Source organism: Homarus americanus, unplaced genomic scaffold (genome assembly GCF_018991925.1).
Source record: "Homarus americanus isolate GMGI-L3 unplaced genomic scaffold, GMGI_Hamer_2.0 scaffold30108, whole genome shotgun sequence".
Taxonomy (NCBI): domain Eukaryota; kingdom Metazoa; phylum Arthropoda; class Malacostraca; order Decapoda; family Nephropidae; genus Homarus; species Homarus americanus.
The window spans coordinates 10,466,134-10,485,111 of NW_024748109.1; the positions used below are offsets into that span (position 1 = coordinate 10,466,134).

The 18,978-nt window shown below is 38.6% G+C and overlaps 1 protein-coding gene across 1 annotated transcript in view; it reads left to right on the plus strand.

The window, feature by feature from the left end:
- LOC121880004 (ATP-dependent RNA helicase DDX54-like) overlaps window positions 1-18,978 on the plus strand; it is a 157,859-nt gene that overhangs the window by 18,213 nt on the left and 120,668 nt on the right. The window contains exons 2-4 of the mRNA XM_042386900.1: window positions 6,869-7,022; window positions 8,711-8,788; window positions 15,637-15,804. Of these exons, the coding sequence (XP_042242834.1) occupies window positions 6,891-7,022; window positions 8,711-8,788; window positions 15,637-15,804 (378 nt within the window). The 5' untranslated portion in view covers window positions 6,869-6,890. The remainder of the gene's footprint in view (window positions 1-6,868; window positions 7,023-8,710; window positions 8,789-15,636; window positions 15,805-18,978) is intronic.

Sequence of the window (18,978 nt, forward strand, 5' to 3'; positions counted from 1 at the left end):
AAGGGATTAAGGCTGGTGAGCACAGCAGGTGAGTTGTCCTCCCTCCTCTCTCCAGCTATATATTTTTGTGCAGTATCTTAATATTATTCTTATACTATTTCTGTAATCTATTTATAATATATTCTATTATAAAGCAGTACTGTAATCGATTTTTTGGTGCTGTTTGGTTATTTTAAGTTCATTCCAAATTCAAATTGTTTATTTAATTTTTTATTAAATATACAAATTAAACTGAATTCTGAATATAACAATCCGAATTAAAAGTGTTTGTGAAATACATCATCATCAACCATTGTCTTTTATCTAGTCATTGTTTAGACTTACTGTGAGATGTAAAGCAGTCATCATGTAAAGATTAGGCACCCCAACTATTTCACATTAAGATTAACCATCCTAAAATTAACCTAACCCACTGGTAGTGTTCAGGTTTTTAATCAACAGGTGAAATATGCTGGGGTGTCTTAGCTTCAAGTGATCTAAATACCGTTATTCCCCAACTAGTATCCTCATATAGTGTGCTTATAGTTTTTCCGAGCACTATATACACTCTATGCTCTTATAAGGGCATACACATTAGAGGGCAGGGAAAAAACACTTTTATTTGAGTTGCAGGCTGCACTTTTCAGGCATCGTTTGTATGGCTGTAACAAACACCTGTGCAAAATTTCATGCCATTTCATGCATACTTACCCTGCCGCATCGCGAACGACTTTTTGTCAACTTTTAGTGTATACCAAAAATTAGGTGTCATTTAATGTTTTCCAGGATAATGATAAATTTTACATGGGTGACATCAATTTAATTCACATGTTATTTTACAGGTACACCGTATAGAAAATCATTACAAGTTCATATTGAAATTCTTTTTTGTGCGGAACCTTGGCATCATTTTCCTAGACAATAATCTTTGCCTAATATATCCATCTCTCGATTCGTATCCCGTCACTTCAGTGCAAGCTTCAGTCATCACTTTTATGCCTCTCTCGACCGCCTGAGTGCTGTTTGGCCACTTGGGCACCACTAATGGTGTCTCAAGAATGTCATTAACCTGTAGATTTGACAGAGAAGCAATGTAAGGAGGCTCAGTCTTGAGTTCATTCCTCCAGTTAATCATGGAATGATAGTTTTTTGCTTGCCACTTTAGTTTCGGAGTCACCACCTTTCTCATGTTGACTACAGGAGGCACATCCTCATTCCCATCTCCATCTTTACCCTCCTCATCAGTATAGTTTAACAAATTCTCGTCAACAGCAGCATCAGAATCTTCCTCCTCCTCTTCAGATCTGCCAGTGCATTCTTCCTTTTGCTGATTCTCCTCTCTAATTTTTCTTATCATTGAGACAGCTTTTTCTCTAACAGTCATGTCCTCATCTGCACACATATCAAGAAGAAGTTGATCTGTGTGGGCGAAGTATGCATTTCTCTGGACAGCCTTCTTCACTATCGTCTCCTCCTCACTATTCAGGTGTTTCATATATAGCAGGGACTGGAATACGTTCCTTGAGCCGTGTGTTACGTAAGGGTGTATCTTGATGTAAAACCACATTGGAGCACTGAACTTTATTATTGTAATGACAATTCTTTTCAACTCATGGCTGGGTCTTGATGTTGCTACATACAGCCTGAGGATTCTACTCCATAAGGTGTTCCACCTTGACACACAGGGAGGACCTGGCTCAATAGCAGCCAAGTCATCTTCAACAACACCTGTGATAACTCCTTTACAAATCCTATACAGGTATTTCTGATCCCAGGACAGATCTTTCTCCACTTCATCATTAAACACAGGGAAATCAGGGAAACTGACTGGCTGGAAGGCGACAACTGGAAGCTCAGACAAAGACTCCTTGATCTGCTTTCCAATGGGACCACGCCAATGCTCAGGACCACTTGGTTTACCATCATAGTGATAAAAAACTGCGCGGAAAGGCAGCTCATTTCCGTGAAGCTGACATATGAAATAATGGAGCGGGTGACCAAGTAACATTTCAAGATGATGAATGACTCCATTTTCTGATCCTACATTTACATTGGTTCCATCACAACCAACACACACAATGGGCTGCTGGGTTAGATTTTTCTCCACCAGAAACTCGTGAATAGTTTTGGCAATCTGCTTTCCGTGTCCAGTCTTGGGAGTCACATGTGTGAGATATTCATTGCCAGGCTCAACCATGATGACATAATGATCTTTCACCATCATCCTCGAACTCCATTTCTCGGTCTTCTCATTCTTTATCATCACACGAGTGGCGGTCTTCTTACCACCAAAATAGAGTGACGTCAAATTATCTAAACTAGCCATCTCAATTTTTTCCTCTTAAATCGGTATTTTTGTCTCTCATCCCGCAGCTTATGTGGTCCAATAACCTGACTCTTGTCATCCTTTGTGATAATGCCATAGTCAGTTAAGGTGGCAGTAGCAATGGCAGCTCCAGCATAATCACTAATCAAGTATCGGTCACAAGCAGCAGCCAGTGTAGGGAGTCTTGTCCGGTTCTGTGAACTGGTGGCTGATAATCAATATAGACATAGCACCATACTCATCTGCAACAAGACAACTTAAATGAAATAAGAGATATGAAAAAAAAGTTGATAAACACTGAACAGAACATTGCACCGCCACAGCGGCTGTTTGGCTAGTACTGTAGGTAAATTTAAAAATTTCAGTAGAAAATGCGGCAGACTAAACCTCGACATATCAGCTTCAAATTTGGCATGGAGTCTTAGATATGTATAAGGAACAATGCCTGAAGAGTGCAGCTTTGAGCAAAATTTCACTGCCCCCTAATACACATTACTGTTCACTGTCCTTATTTAGTACTGTGTGGGATACTTCAAGATGCTTGTCTGCACCTCAACATCTTCTATTTTTAAGAAAATAAACAATAGTTAAAAACTCCTGTTTTTTTTTTCTCCATAAATCAATGTAGTGGATATAGAATAATTTGTATCTTCCCAAATCCACAAATAGAGCGAGAAATTTCAAGATGCAGAAAAATATATCAGTTCACGTCAGTTGATGCACGGCAGTGAAAAGGAGAACACACACACCTGTACAGTACAGTACAGCTCCTCCCCGACTTACGACCTACTCGACTTACGACCACCCGCACTTACGACCTGCCTCAGTTGTACCAAAATTTTGTCAAATTAAGTATTTTCGAGTCCCAACGTCAGTGATTGCGCTGTGTACTGACAGAATTTTTGTTTGTAATTAATTTTAAAGTGGCTGGCAAACTTAAAAGTGAGAGTTTTGTGGTACTGGGAAGAAAAAGAGATACCGTATATCTCAGCCTATAAGGCGTCGGGGTGCATAAGACGGCCCCCCCAAATTTCCATTTAAAAAGTAGTTTTTGAGCTCTATTCGCTGTATAAGACCAGTACCCCAAATGTGACACTTACCCACTGACTCAGTAGTTCTCTACCAACCATCCTTGGTTTTTTAAAATAAGGCCAATTCACTTCAAGTAATGTCATCAAATGTTACCCGCTGGTGTAGTGTAAACACTAGTGACATCACTGAAGCGTCTGCTATTTACCGGTAACTGGAACTAATGTCGGTGTCGAGTAAAATTTTTCCATTTACTTGAAATGGATTTACCGATTTATTTGTTTATTTATTTATTTATAATATACTGTAACATATTAAACACACTGCAAGTATTTTCTTTAATTTATATGCTTGCTTCACACGAGACGATCGGTGGTGGGAGTGTTACCTCGTCTCGGTGGTGGGACTGTGTTCCCACTGTTTACCTTACTTTTTTTTTAGTAAGTTCTTTTTTGTTATATTTTTTACTAAAAGTGTTATTTTATGTGGATAAAAATGTTACAATGGACTTAAAACTATAAAAAATCATCTGAGCATGCTTGAAAACATACATATCGACACCAAGATCACCCAGATTGACCAACTACATCAATTTCTATAAGAAAAATCAACTTTTGAAGGTCAATATGGCGGTCATCTTGAAAAATGGTCGCCATCTTGGATTTTTAAATGGCCAATCAGGCAGACTTGACTAGTAACCATTAGAGAATTACCATGCCAAATTTGGTGCTTGTACCACCATTTTCATGATTCTCTTGAAAAATTGCATTTAGCTGCCCCACTAATGTCACCACTCCCATCTCAACATGACACTCGTATACTGAAATATTGTATTTCATACTACATATGACTTTACAAAAAGAAATGTCCACGTCTGGTTAAATAACTCTTGTTAAAGGCATTTTGTTTTCTTTATAAACACTTTATTATACAGTACAGCGAAATAATATACATGTAGATATAATACCAGTTGAATAAACGAAACTAAAAAACTGGAGATTGTAATTACAGTGAAGCCTTGACAACTCCATTATGAAGTTAGGGATTAGATGACGCCAAATTCAATCACCTTAATGCACTTTAAGAGAGAGGAGTCACCGTGCCAGGGCTTAATATTATCCTGGACCCTAGAGGTTGATGACGTATTCAGTGTCAGGGGCAGAAATACATCGATGTACACAGCACCTGATCCCAATCAACTCCAGTATAGGTGTTAATAATGTAGAGGTGACCAGGTGTGTTGCACGTTGGTAGTGTTGGATGGTGATGCAGGAAAGAGGTAGTGTGTTGAGGGTGGTGTGTGGTTATGACTCACTCCCACAACCCCCCCACACCACTCACACATCCTCACAACTGTACCACAAAACCCCCACACTACTCTTACAGCATCCTCACAACACTACCACAACCACCCCACACCACTCACACATCCTCACAATTGTACCACAAAGCCCCCACACTACTCATACAACATCCTCACAACACTACCACAACCCCCCACACCAATTACACATCCTCACAACACTACCACAACCCCCCACACCAATTACACATCCTCACAACACTACCACAACCCCCCACACCACTCACACATCCTCACAACACTACCACAACCTCCCACACCACATACACATCCTCACAACACACCACAACCTCCCACACCACTTACACATCCTCCAAACATCACCACAATCCCCCACACACCACTCACATCCTCCATCACTCCACAACACTACCACAATCCCCCACACCACTCACACATCCTCACAACACTACCACAATCCCCCACACCACTCACACATCCTCACAACACTACCACAATCCTCACGCACCACTCGCACATCCTCACAACACTACCACAATCCCCCACACCACTCACACATCCTCACAACACTACCACAACCTCCCACACCACTCGCACATCCTCACAACACTACCACAATCCCCCACACCACTCACACATCCTCACAACACTACCATAATAAAATTAATCATTTCTAGTGTGGTCGACTTCCTACACAAAGACAGGCTATAAATAGCCATCTTATCTCAACCTCCTTCCTTCCCCCTCCATCCCTCTGTTCTCAGAGAGGTCTTGGTAAATAACTTTTGTTTGTTTATTTTCATTGTTTGTCTAATGTATCATGTTGTATCAAAGTAATATTACTAAAAGTTTTAGGCAGCTACCAAACAGGGTGATACTACTGCCTGGGAAGATATTGGAAGCATAATGTACAGTATTGTCTAATGGTAGACCCTGCTGCCATATGGCATCACGAAAATTGTGACCAAGTCTTAGGTTGCTGATCTATCTTTCTGCCTCATTTACACACAATTGCAGAGTTTCAATTGTTTCTCTTCCTTTGACAACACAACATACATACATACAATATAATGTTTCTCACCTTTGATATTTTTTCCATTTATTTATGGTTGGTTATTTAAAATAATGCCAATTCACTTCAAGTATTGGCATCAAATTTTACCGGCTGGTGTACACTAGTGACTCACTTAAGCATCAATTATTTAACTGGAACTAATGTTGGTGTGAGTAAAATATTTCCATTTACTTGAAATAGATTTGCCAATTTATTTGTTTATTTATTTATTTATAATATACTGTAATACATTAAACACACTGCAAGTATTTTCTTTAATTTATATACCATTATACCTGGTAGGTGAAGTTGACCAGAAATTTATGGTGATCATTAAGGACCAAACTCGAATCCATGACGTGACTTCTGTTCATCATTCTCATCCTAAATTTACCACTGTCGGTAGTTTCAAGAATTAACTCAGTCAGTTACTGAATATTCTTTGTAAAAAAATACAATTTAAATTAATTATTTATAGGAGATAAGTATTATGATCAGTAAATATACAGATATGCATTACTGACCACCTCCGAACACAAGGACGGCTAAAGATAGCCACAGGCGGTCACAGTCAAGGTCACTTTCCCTTTCTTGTCACTGGCAAATGGGGTATATTGTTGTTTTACGGTATGTTAGACAGGTTTATAATACATTTTTATTACGTATTTTAATATACCGGTAATCTTCACTTTAATCCAGCTTCCCAAACGTAAGTATCAGTATAAAATAATTAGTGGTAGGACCTTGTCAGTGGTTTACCATGTTTCCATCACCACTCTTGACACGCTAAACCGCAATATTTAAGAGGTAAGAATTTTATCTCTGGTGCTTAAGACGACCCCCTAACTTTGGGCTGATTTTTTTTTGTTCAAATTCCGTCTTGTAGGCCGAGATATACGGTACCCATTTTAGATTTTATATGTATTATTTAAGCATTTTCGACTTACGACCATTTCGACTTTAGACCTTGATTTGGGTCCCTAACCCCGTCATAAGTCGGGGAGGAGCTGTATATCATTGTCTGTGTTCATTGGTGGTTAACTTTCATATTTATTAATGTAATATAAGTACAGTACTGTACATGTACTGTATATACTGTACTGTACAGCTCAAAACTTATTGAGTACTCTGTTTAATATTACTGTTTGTTTTCCAGTAAGGAAGATTAAAGACAGATCATGGCAGAAGATTTAGAAGGGTGGGGGGCCACAGATGCACCGATGGATGGATATGCATCAGAGGGAGAACTGGATACTCGTAAGCTTATTGCAGCCAAGAACCGGAAAAAGAAGAAGTCTGGAGGTTTTCAGGTAAGTGGAGATTACGTTAAATTTTAAAGCTATGATTTCATTTGATATTTTATGGATTTTGCCATATGAATCTTTATCAGTAGAAAATTTAATCAAATATGAATTGTTGGGATGTGCAGCTGCAGTGCTAATACAGTAATTTAATACAGTGCGTACAGTATATTAAAGAAGAAATTTTTTTTTTTACAGTATTTTCCTCCTGTAGCTATCTATAGTTTTCTTAAAGTAATATATAGTACCAGTAGATGTGAGGAGTAAATAAGAATAATACTGTACTAATAAATAAGTTAAAACAAAATATACTGTGTTGCCATTTGGTTGCTGGACAACGAAATTTGTCAATAGAGTAGCTTCACTCACTACACACGGGAAACACCTCAGAACGGCTGAGATCCCTCACTCCCCGCTACTCTTAACACACTTATAAAGTTTATTCCCTTTATGATTTTGATCTTATGATAACTATTTATCTTATGTATATATTTTGTACATTCTGTATATAAGATTGAGTGTGCATGTAAAATAGAAAAAAAAAAAAATAATGTGTATCTCCAGGTCAAGTGTTGGTTTTGCCTCCACTGCCTTCCGCAATCTGTAACTGACACTTGTGTTGTTAACGAGACTATGTCCCCACATTACACTCAGCATCCAGGCCTCCAATGACCTTTTAGCTTCAGAGTAAGGGAGGTTGCATGTCTTCTTTGTCTTCTGTTCAGATATGCCTCATGCAGTTCCCTAGTGCTGCTCCATGGATTCTCCCTGAAGTTTAAGTTTGTCAATATTTTAACAGAAGGAAGGACTTTCCCTGTGTGGTTCATTCTCTTTTTAAGAGCATGCCTCCTCTCACAGAGGGACTATCCCTGTTTACTTCCGATAGCTCCAAATTGGATGCAGGGGTGGATTTTGGGGTAGTCTTTCCTGATTTCTGTTGGGATGGTAGTCTCCTCACTATGGCATCTATTTTTACGGCAGAGCTATTGGGTATTTTACTTGCCCTCAAGATTATTTATACCCAACCTTGTAGCGATTTTAAATTTTTTAGTGATTCTCACAATGTTCTCAAGGCCTTAGCTAGTGTCTCATCGTCCCATCCCTTGGTTATAGATATTTTATTGTGGGTGTTTCTCATCCAACGTCAGGGCCGGAAGGTCAGCTTTTGCTGGTTTCTGGCCCATGTGGCGAAAGCAGCTGCTTCTCGCCCTGTGGCACATCATTCCCCTCTACCCACCTCTTAAATGGAGCCAGTAATAAGAGTTGCCATCCTCTCAAATTGACAATGTAGGTGGTATGCTGTTGGAACAAACAAGCTCTGCAACATCCACTCTGCATTAGATGCCTGGGGATATCAGGGACTGTCACACCGATGGGAGACTGCTTTGGCCTGCCTGGCTGCATTAACTGTTCGACACCTGGTGGAGTGCCCCAGTCTCAGAGATCTTCGCCATAAGCACCTCTCCCAGTGCTGGGGAGGGGGAGACAGGTCCTACCGTCTCTCTTTGGTGCTGGGGGGGAGGGGGGGGGGTTGGGAGGGGACGTCCTCTCCTTCATGGAGGAAACCGACTTGCTACGCAAGCTTCAAGTTTTATCTATTAATGTTAAACTATTGCATTGCCAGGGATCTACAGTAATACAAAAAATCAATCAATCAATCAATGTATAATATTTTGATAATAGTCTATCTTTTCCAGTCAATGGGTCTCAGCAACCCAGTGTTCCGGGGAGTGATGAAAAAAGGATACAAGGTGCCAACCCCTATCCAGCGTAAGGTCAGTGTGAAGTGCTTTTTGTCACAAATAATGCAATTTACAGTATTGTAGGTGTCAGACTCACTGGAGTAAGGGTAAGGAAACTTTATAAGCACTGTGCATTAGTTCATCTTCCTTTAACATGTACAGTCACCCACAAAAGTCCTGTCGCCTCTCCTCCAGAACCACAAACTCTGAGATTAAGACCCGTGAATCCAAAGCATTTTTGGACAAAATAATGCCTCAAAGTCCACTGCTTCAGTTTCACAAGGGTTCACGGAACAGCAGGAGAGGTGACAGGACTTTTGTGGGTGACTTTACTGTATGGTACTGGTATTTTAGGCACATTCTTACAGGCACTCAAAACAGCTTATACAGTAGAACGACGATTTAAAGCGATTCAATTTAAGGTTATTGATTTAAAGCGACACCCACAATTAAGGACAATGTTTTAATTTAAAGCGAATCTTTCCTATTTTGCGCGAGTCAATCTGGCCCATCATATTTTAAAATTCGCGCCTAATGTTTCTCTGGGCACGCTACACTGTCCTAAAGGCAAAGCTGTACTATACATGTACAGTTAACCCTCACTTTACGCGGTCCCACATTCCGCGTTTCCACGTTTACGCGGTGCCCTGCCGGAACCCAGGATGCTCACATTCCCGCGGTCGTGTGCCCTTTACGTGACGGCTGGCGAGCAGCATTTGGATCCAAACCTCCGCCATCCGCCATGTTGTGGTAATAGTGGCGAACACACAAAATCGCCCAGTCATCAAAAACTACCAGTTCTTCCGGCCCAAGTCAGTGATAGTGATAATTATGGTGAGGATATGGACTTATATGGACTTTGGGGAGTTTGACAAAGAGGCCCTGCAAGCCTCTGTGGTGGATAGTGATACAATTGATACAAGTGACACAGGTGAGGGCCAATAATCTGCCCTCTGCCTCGGAACCAACCGCCCATCCCCGTGTGCCCAGCCATTTTTTCTACTAATGTAAGTGTTAAAAAACCTAATATTATTGATATTTCTCTTAATTATTAATTGTGTGTGCATACCATCATAAAGTTAAGATAATATTTTTACGACAACATAGTTGTGTGTCGTCAAAAAGTGGAGTTTGGGGATCGGCCCGGACTCCATTTCAATTAATCCCATATGTTATGTTATTCACTTTACGCGTTTCTCACTTTACGCGGGACCCTCCGGGTTACATTAACCGCGTAAAGTGAGGGTTAACTGTACTCAAAATAATGTACTGAATGATTACAAAATTTTTTGTCTAGTACAAAGTATAGCATGAGTATATTCAAATTAATCACTATCGTATAAGAATTCCAGCAATGTAAATTATATTCTCCCCAGTCACTTCTGTGACATTTTATGAACAAAAACTCACTCAAAAGAACATAAATAAACAAATAATTACTTCACTAGACCTTCGGCCCCAACTGTCAAATGTGTCACTGTCACTTCCCCCCTACCCCCCATCCCAGTCAGGGTTTGGTGGTTATAGGCTTACAGTTTTTATCTTATATAATATGACAGACTAAAGTTAGGAGAACATAATTTGCATTGCTAGAATCCTTGCAAGACAGCGAATAATTTAAATATAAACGTCATATATTTCCACAAGAGCTAAAAGTTTTAGCCCTTTGTAATAAAATTAATTAGAACTAAAATTTGTCTGTCTAATGCGAACTATAGCATGTATATATTCAAACTAATCACTATCTTCTAAGAATTCCAGCAGTGTTAATTATATTCTCCCACGTCAGTTCAGTGACATTTTATAAGATAAAAACTTAAAGTCACTCTTAAGGTCAGATTAATAAATGAGCACTAGACCTTGTCATCAACTGTCAAACATATCACCTCACCTATTTCCCCCCCCCCCCCAATCTTCCCATCAGCTGATGGCTAGTGAACAGACCATTTCACATCCCATAATTTTAGCTGTGTTGGTTTATGAGTGTTTGTTTTAACATAATACTACAAAAAACAATGTTTTGTTTATTCTAGGAGATTGGCTGAGGTGCATCTGGGTAGACTCTCAGTCTTTTTAGTATTTTGTGTTTCTATCAAGTACCAAACTAAATTATTCCATTAAAACAACACCTCGATTTAGTGCGTATTCGGTTTGAAGCGACCTCTCTTGCAACTCTCTTGGAACGTATCTCGTGTTGTATCGACGTTCTACTGTAATAGCTTTAAGGAGGTATAGAGTATTTGTCAAGTTTTGCTATATGTTTTAATGCTGTAGCTATGCTAGAAAATAATATCCACTTGAAGAGATTTTTGCCAGTCTCAGTGCCCCATGGATCTTTATCTCTATCCATTACATGAGATTTTAATTGCACTACAGTTTAACAAATTCAACTGAAACTCTTGCCTTTGTAGACTCTTTAGTGGCTGAATGATGGATCTTGTATGGCACTAAGAAGTACCTGTGTTTAATTATCTTTACAACTGAGTTCATTACTTCTTCCTTGGGTATTTTAAGTTGGATTTTGGATGCTGGACCTCTTCTATCCCTTTCTTAGATGGTTTGGATTGTTCCATGTTACTGAACCCCTTCACCTTGTGGATGCCACTGTTAATATTTTATTTGGCTAATGCCAGACAATTTTATGCAGCTCAGAGGGAACCTGTACACAAGGGGTTAACAATTGACCCTCAGGCCATAAAATAATTGATTAAAGTATGAGATCTGGAATTCCTCTCCTCTCCCTTGGCTGGTATCTTTATCAACATCAAAAAGTGAAGTTATTTGTATGAGTGTTAGATTTGTGGCTTGAGGGAATCAAAGCAAACAAACTACATCAGGGTTCTTGGCACTGTATATGTCAATTTATTGGTTTTCAAAGCAACTACTGAGTGTTTCCCAAACTACTGGGCACTTTTGGGGGTCACTGCTTTTTTATCGGAGAGCCTAAAAATAGTTTGGTAGACTTTTTTTAAAACTGAGCCATTGAATACTGTAGGTCAGTGCAAGGTCCCCAAATCTACACTATTCTGACCTGTAAAGTCAAAGTGAATGCATGTATGAGAAAATTACAGTTATGGAAGAGAAATTTAGAAGATAGTTTCTGACAGGTTTGCTCCAGAATATTTTATTTAGAGTAATGAAATGGAAGCCAACAATGAAACTTTTATTTTATTTATTTTTTCTCAAAACTTGAATGGATAGGAAAAATGCATTTACTAAAAATAATGTCTTTGAGTTAACAAATTTTGAACAAAAGCCACTTATCAAGTGATGGTTTGTTTCAACTTTCATATGATCTAGAAAATCTAAGTTTTTCTTGCTTGTCGAAAAGGAATATCCTATCTTATTAGACAAGGCCATGAAACTACTACAGGTTGTACCTTTCTAGTCCGGCATTCTGTGGTCCGGAAACTCCCGTGGTCCGGAACGATTTTAGTTTGTCCAATAGGTAGATAGGCATTTTTTTTTTTTTTTTTTTTTTTTTTTTTTTTTTTTTTTTTTTTTTTTTTTTTTACTTATCTGAATTATTATTATTATTACAGGAGTATTAAATTTATGCCCCTCAGGCCCCAATGTGGGTCAGTGACCTATGCCCAGGTGGGCTAATCCCCTTAAAAAAAAGCCGCGGGAAATTAAGGTTTGTTTACATCCGGCAGTTCGGCTGCTCTCTCTCTCTCTCTGCTTGTCTATACAGAGTACAACATTTAACCCTTCAATATATATGAGCAGTAAATAAGTGTTGCTTTCATATTCTTATGTAGAGTAATGACGATATATTTTCACATGTGCGCACTTACATACGAGCAGTCTCACTTTTTTTTTACCATTAATGGTTAGCTACTTATATTGTTCCATTTATTAACATTAAATAACATTACAGGTACTTCAAGCAACCATATTCATTTTTTACATTAATTTTACTACAGCTAAACTCAGGGTCTTATTTTCTTCAGTTTTATATGTAGAACCAATCAGTCACTGGTTTCGTAAGCTTTAACATAAACAATGCCGGCAGCCGTCTCGTCTCCTCTAATATTCCACGTATTATTAATAAATTGTATTGTTAATTTTGCACACACGTACATTGATTCAATAAAAACAAATTCAGAAACATTATTTAAAATATATATGAACAGTAAATATGTGTTGCTTTCATATTCTTATGTAAAGTAATGACGATATGTTTTCACGTGTGCGCATGCGCACTTACATATGTGATCTCTCTTTTTCTTTACCATTATCGTTAGCTACTTCTATTGTTCCATTTATTAACATTAAATAACATTACTTAAAATAACCATATTAATTTTACTACAGCTACAACCAAGGTCTTATTTTTTTCAGTTTTATATGTAGAACCAGTCAGTCACTGGTTTTGTAATCAACGAAAACAATGCTGTGTCATTTCCTCGTGTGTTTTAATATTCTACGTATTATTAATGAATTGTATTGCTCATTTTGCACACACAAACATTTATTCAATAAAAAAGACATTCAGTAATAAACAATAATGAATCTTTTGTACATAAGAGAAATGACGCTGTTTACACGATTATGCACGTCGTCTGCACGTTGGCGGGCCGTTCAAACCCGTCGAAATTCAAGTTTCTGCCGTTAAAATTTTTATTTATTTATTTTTTTGTGTGTTCCAATAAAATACGTTAAGAATTAAAAACTCGCGAAATTTGAGAAGCTACTATACGACATTTAACCCTTCAATATGTCTTCAAAGAGACCATGACGCAGAGAAAGTGGTGCTAGTGCTTCCAGGCATAAGCACAAGTCACTATCTATCCAGGAAAAGGGTGAATTTCCATGGTCCGGCAATTTCCATGGTCCGGCACAGGTCAGGTCCCGAGGTTGCCGGACTAGAGAGGTACAACCTGTATACTCTTTGTGACATCATACTTGTGAGAAATGAGGTTTTATGCTGTTGATGTCATGAAGGCAACTAAGTGTTCTTGGGAGGTAATAGAAAAAGAATTGGGAGTTGCTATTTCATCAGTGACTGTGATTTGATAATTTTTTTGCTGAAAAGCAGCCTCGCACATCACACTAATAAAAGTAGGTGATTGATTTTGCAATATTGTTTTAAATAAATAAAAATTCCAATTTAATGTTGTTTTTTTGTTGATATTGTATTTTACTTTAAAAATATATTTAAACCAGGTAAAGAAATTGTTGACTTGGCTGTTATTAATTTTGAAAAATATTTGTACAGTACAGTATAGTCTGCATTTACGCGGTCAATTGAACCCGTGGAGGCTCGCGTAAAACGAGAAACCCGCTTAAATGAAATAACAGAACGTATGGGATTAATTGAAATAGAGATTGGGTCGACACAATACGTACGTTGTAGTAAAAATAACATCTTAATTTTATGATGGTATGCACACATAATTAAGAGAAATATCAATAATATTAGGTTTTTTAACACTTACGTTAGTAGAAAAGCTGGGTGGGCATACGTGGATGGCGGCTGGTTCCGAGACAGAGGGCAGATTAGTTGCCCTCCGGTGAATCACTTTCACTACTCGCAGAGGTTTGCAGGGCCTCCCTGACAAACCCCTCAAAGTCCTTATCCTCACTGTCACTACCACTGACTTGGGCTGGCTGTGGTGGGTTGCGGGCGAAGAAGTCCTTAATATTACGTTGACGACTAGCATTGATGTTGTCGAGATAGCTCTGGATATACGGCTCCATAACTTTCGTCAGATGGTTATTAGACACTTCATACCGATGCTTGTCTGGGTCATTGTCAAGGATGAGCTTAATTTTCTCCCCCAACTCGATGATTTCCTTCACATTATCATGGCTTGGTCCAGGTAATTCAAGGTTTTTCTCGGGTGGTGGGGGTCCCGCGGAGGCCATTGTGAGGGGAATAGTGGGCACAAGAGAGAACTGTATACGCGGACTGAGAACAATGAGACAGGCCAAGCTAGGTCAGCGACTTCTACCCTCTGGTGGCAGGGCACGTCATGTTACATTAGACCAATCACAGCTAGCGGTGGAGGGAATGCGTGGGTGGTAAGTATGCGTGGCCCAATCACAGTCCGATACGTCATATGACGTCAGCGATAATGTAAGAGTGGCCTAATGCGCACCACTCACTGCGCCGCTTCCCGCGTATGGTCTAGAATGGATGGCTTGGGTAAAAAATGGCGCGGCGGTCTGGACCTCTCCAGCCGTTCGCCACGTAAATGACCAAATTTACTACGTAATTAAAGCATTTTCATTCTGGCAAGGCACCCCGTAAATGACCAAACGCGTAAACAAAAACCGCGTAAATCCAGACTATACTGTAATGTGAAGGGCAGGTGGCAACAGAAACTTTGCTAAGCTGCCATTATTTAAAGTTTGGAAAAACTGAACTACTGTACTGTATCAGGGTTGATGACTGTGTTATGTCCCTGGTCTGAGTGGTCAGGTGAATGCTTATAACTATTGTACTGATCCATTAGAGGTGTGTACCTGTGTCACTCAAGAACTCAACAGCATCCTGGACAAGCCAATGTCTCTCAGACTATATTCTGGTGATTGATCTTGCAGATTATTTTATTCTTTCCCAGCTCTTTGTTTTTAATGCAGATGAAATTGTCTTTTATAATATCTTATGAAAATTAATATCATTCAGCATTTATTACTTATATTGTATTTGTTCACATAACTGTTTACTATTTTTAGTGCAAAGTTTCTTTATAAAACTTAACAAATGCCTTGCTCTTACCACTCAATAGGTTTTATATGTACAGTACAGCATCTAAATTTGTATAAAAAAATTGTATACAGTATTCATGTTTACTGATAATTTTTAGTTCATAATCATTATTTATTTCCAGTTATTAGTGTCACTCAATTTTTTATTTATTTTTTTCCATCAGACTGTTCCCTTAATTTTAGAGGGTAAGGACGTAGTGGCAATGGCAAGAACAGGTAGTGGAAAGACTGCCTGTTTTCTAATACCCTTGTTTGAGAAGTTACAAAGCCACTCTGCCCAAACAGGTGCACGTGCTCTGATTCTCTCACCCACACGTGAATTGGCCCTACAGGTATGTTTTCTTTTAAGTTTAGTATTAATGTCTGTATCTAATACACTATGCTGTTTCTTTCTGCTAAAGAGATTCTTCTCTGTCCTCTATTCTCATATTGCAATTTTTATAATGCTGATTAGAAATGAGTTAAGTGCGAGTTAAGTTGGAGAGAGCACAGATTTGTGTAGGAACATATAAATACTTGTATGAAGGTTTCAGTTAAGGTTGGACCTCGCTAATCTGGGAAGCTTGAGACCAGACCGGTTCCAGAGAAGTGAAAATTCCAAACCATTGAAGCCAAGGTTTAAAAAAAGGCAAAATAGTGCATAAAATGTACTATTACTGGTACCAATACAACATACATCAGCATAAATCTAGCCCACTCTTACCGGACCTCTTTATAACAAAATGTTAGTGCTATGGCACATGTTTACTGTACACTGGAAGTCCTATGGCACATGTTTACTGTACACTGGAAGTGCTATGGCACATGTTTACTGTACACTGGAAGTGCTATGGCACATGTTTACTGTACACTGTACCCTCGCTTTATGCACATTCACTATATGGGAATTCACATACAGTGGTCCCTCGGTTAACGAACTCAATTCGTTCCTCAGAGTCGTTCGTTAACCGAAAATTTCATTAACTGAATCTGTTATTTCAGTGGGAGATTGGGTACCGTAATTGGTTCCAACTCAGAAAAAGTACATACAAAGTACTGTATACCAGTAATAGAATTAACAAAACATTAAATATAAATTAAATACAGTACTTTACTGTACAGTATACTGTATAATAATAAATAAAAAACAATAGAATTCTATATTTTAACTTACTCTGAGGTGTGTATGCCATATTCTCGGCAGCTTTGTTTACATATCAAACGGCCGATTGTAAAGGCAGTCGATGATGACATGCCATATTCTTTACAGAGTGCATTAGTTCTAATGCCTTCTTCATGTTTCATAATAATTTCTGCACTTTATATTATCAATATGTGAACTAAATTTCAGAATGACCAATAATTTGAATGTAAAAATGCAAAAATATTCAAGAGACCAACAAACTGGATGTTCACTCCACTGTAAACAAAGTTAAACTGAGAAGTGTTGATGATTGATTCGATCAGCTGATTGGCACACAAGAAATGTTCCCTGTACTGTATATATTATCAATATGTTAACTAAATTAGAATGATCAATAATTTTAATATAAAATATGCAAAAATATTCTAGAGCACAACTTTCTTGATATTTACTCCACTGGAAACGAATGTAAGCATAGAACCAATTACTGTATTGGCAGACTATTCAATCAGCTGATGCGCAGAACAAAGCGCGTTTCTCGTAAGGCTTTCGTTAATCAAAGTTTTGTTCGTTAATTTTATTGAAAATCCTTATGGGAGCTAATTCGTTAACCGAAATTTTGTTAATTGGACCGTTCATTAATTGAGGGACCAGTTTATATGTGCAGAACTAAACAAAGATTTATTTGAAATACACTCTAACATTCAATGCCATAATATCCTGACCACTGGAGTTAGCTATACAGACTTTTCCCTGTGGAAAAGCCATAGTTTTGAGCTACATATTACTGCTCAGGGAATAGCCCATCCGGGCACAGGTCATCGACCCACAACGGGCCTAGGAGCGAAAAAAATTAAGAGTAAAAAACTTAGAAATAGAAAAGAAAAAGACAGTATTAATCTACACCACAAAGACAATGGAAAACCAGCTTTTTGAAGTGAGACATTGTAAAGGTATAGAAACACAGAAGAAGGCAGAGCATTTCACAGTTTGGCTGTGTGAGGAAAGAAGGATGTACAGTACTATTGTACTGCCCATTCTGGGGGTCACTAATCCGACCCCCTGGACAGTATGTAGCTTGTTAGGTAGCTGGCAGAGCAAGCCAGGCATGGGTGTATGTTTGCATTCATCAAACCAAAGGTGGGAGTAAGGGTAAGGGTGAAACATCATTCATGACTTAACTAATTTATTTCCTTATAAAAAATAGTGTATTCAGTTACAATACAAAAATTAGTTGACTTTCCTCAAAATATCTACAATTAGGTTCATTACACTTCATACTAGTACACGACCTTCTCCAAATTAAATAATTAAAATCTGCATTCTTCATAACAAATCATTGACCTCCTTACACAATCACCCAAAATGCTTTGTAGCACCACCCATTACAGCACCATTCTTCCTTGCAGCACCAAAGTACACGTGATCGGTACCCCGCTCACACTCTACTCTTTTGCTAGGTAGATGGGATACTTCCCCGGTAATCATGCCAGGACTATTCCAGCGTCTGGTATCATAGGGTTGCTTAAGTGGCGACCGCGAATCATTCCATATAAGACAATCATTGTCTTCTGTCCTAGATGCCTTAAGGGAGATTGCAGGGTGGTCAACCGCGTTCCCCACAGTAACACGTGGGTGCCTCAGAGGAGAATGATGATGGTTGGGCTGTGCATTTCTCTGGCTCCCTCGGGCCTACATACGCTCTCGGCGTACACCTGCGTGGGTGAGAAGAGACGCCCGACTAATCATAATGCCTTTTATATCACCACACACTATTACAACTACTTACTTGTATTCACTTTATGACATTCGGCAAGGTTTCAATATGTATACAGTATTACTCTCTCGCTTAACGCCAGTTTCACTTTAACGCTGCTTTATCATATACGCCGTGCTCGCCAGAGCTGAACTTTCACTTAACACGGATTTTTTCCCAAGCACGCCGTGAGTGTCCGCCGAGACGCTATTTTAGATTTGCCCCACCCGCCACCTCCTGCCTGACTGCCTGTTTTAGCTCATAAAATTCATAAGAAATTACCCGCCAGAATATAATTTCTACATTGCTGAATTTTTATAATTTGGTGATCATTTTGAATATAAACATCATATATTTTGCATTAGACATACAAATTTTAGATAAAAATTTTTCTCAGAGTAACTATGTTATCTTTTGTGCAAAATATATGACATTTATATTCAAAATATTCCTGGTCTTACAAGGAATCCAGCAATGTCAATTATATTATCCTAACTTTAGTTTGAGGTATTATTTATTAAAATTTAGTGGTTATCCCACACATCTCCTTGGGACGGTTGGTGGGGGTGGGGGGGAGGGAGGGACCGACCGACCATCTGTTACCCAGTGAAGAATTATTTTTTTTTT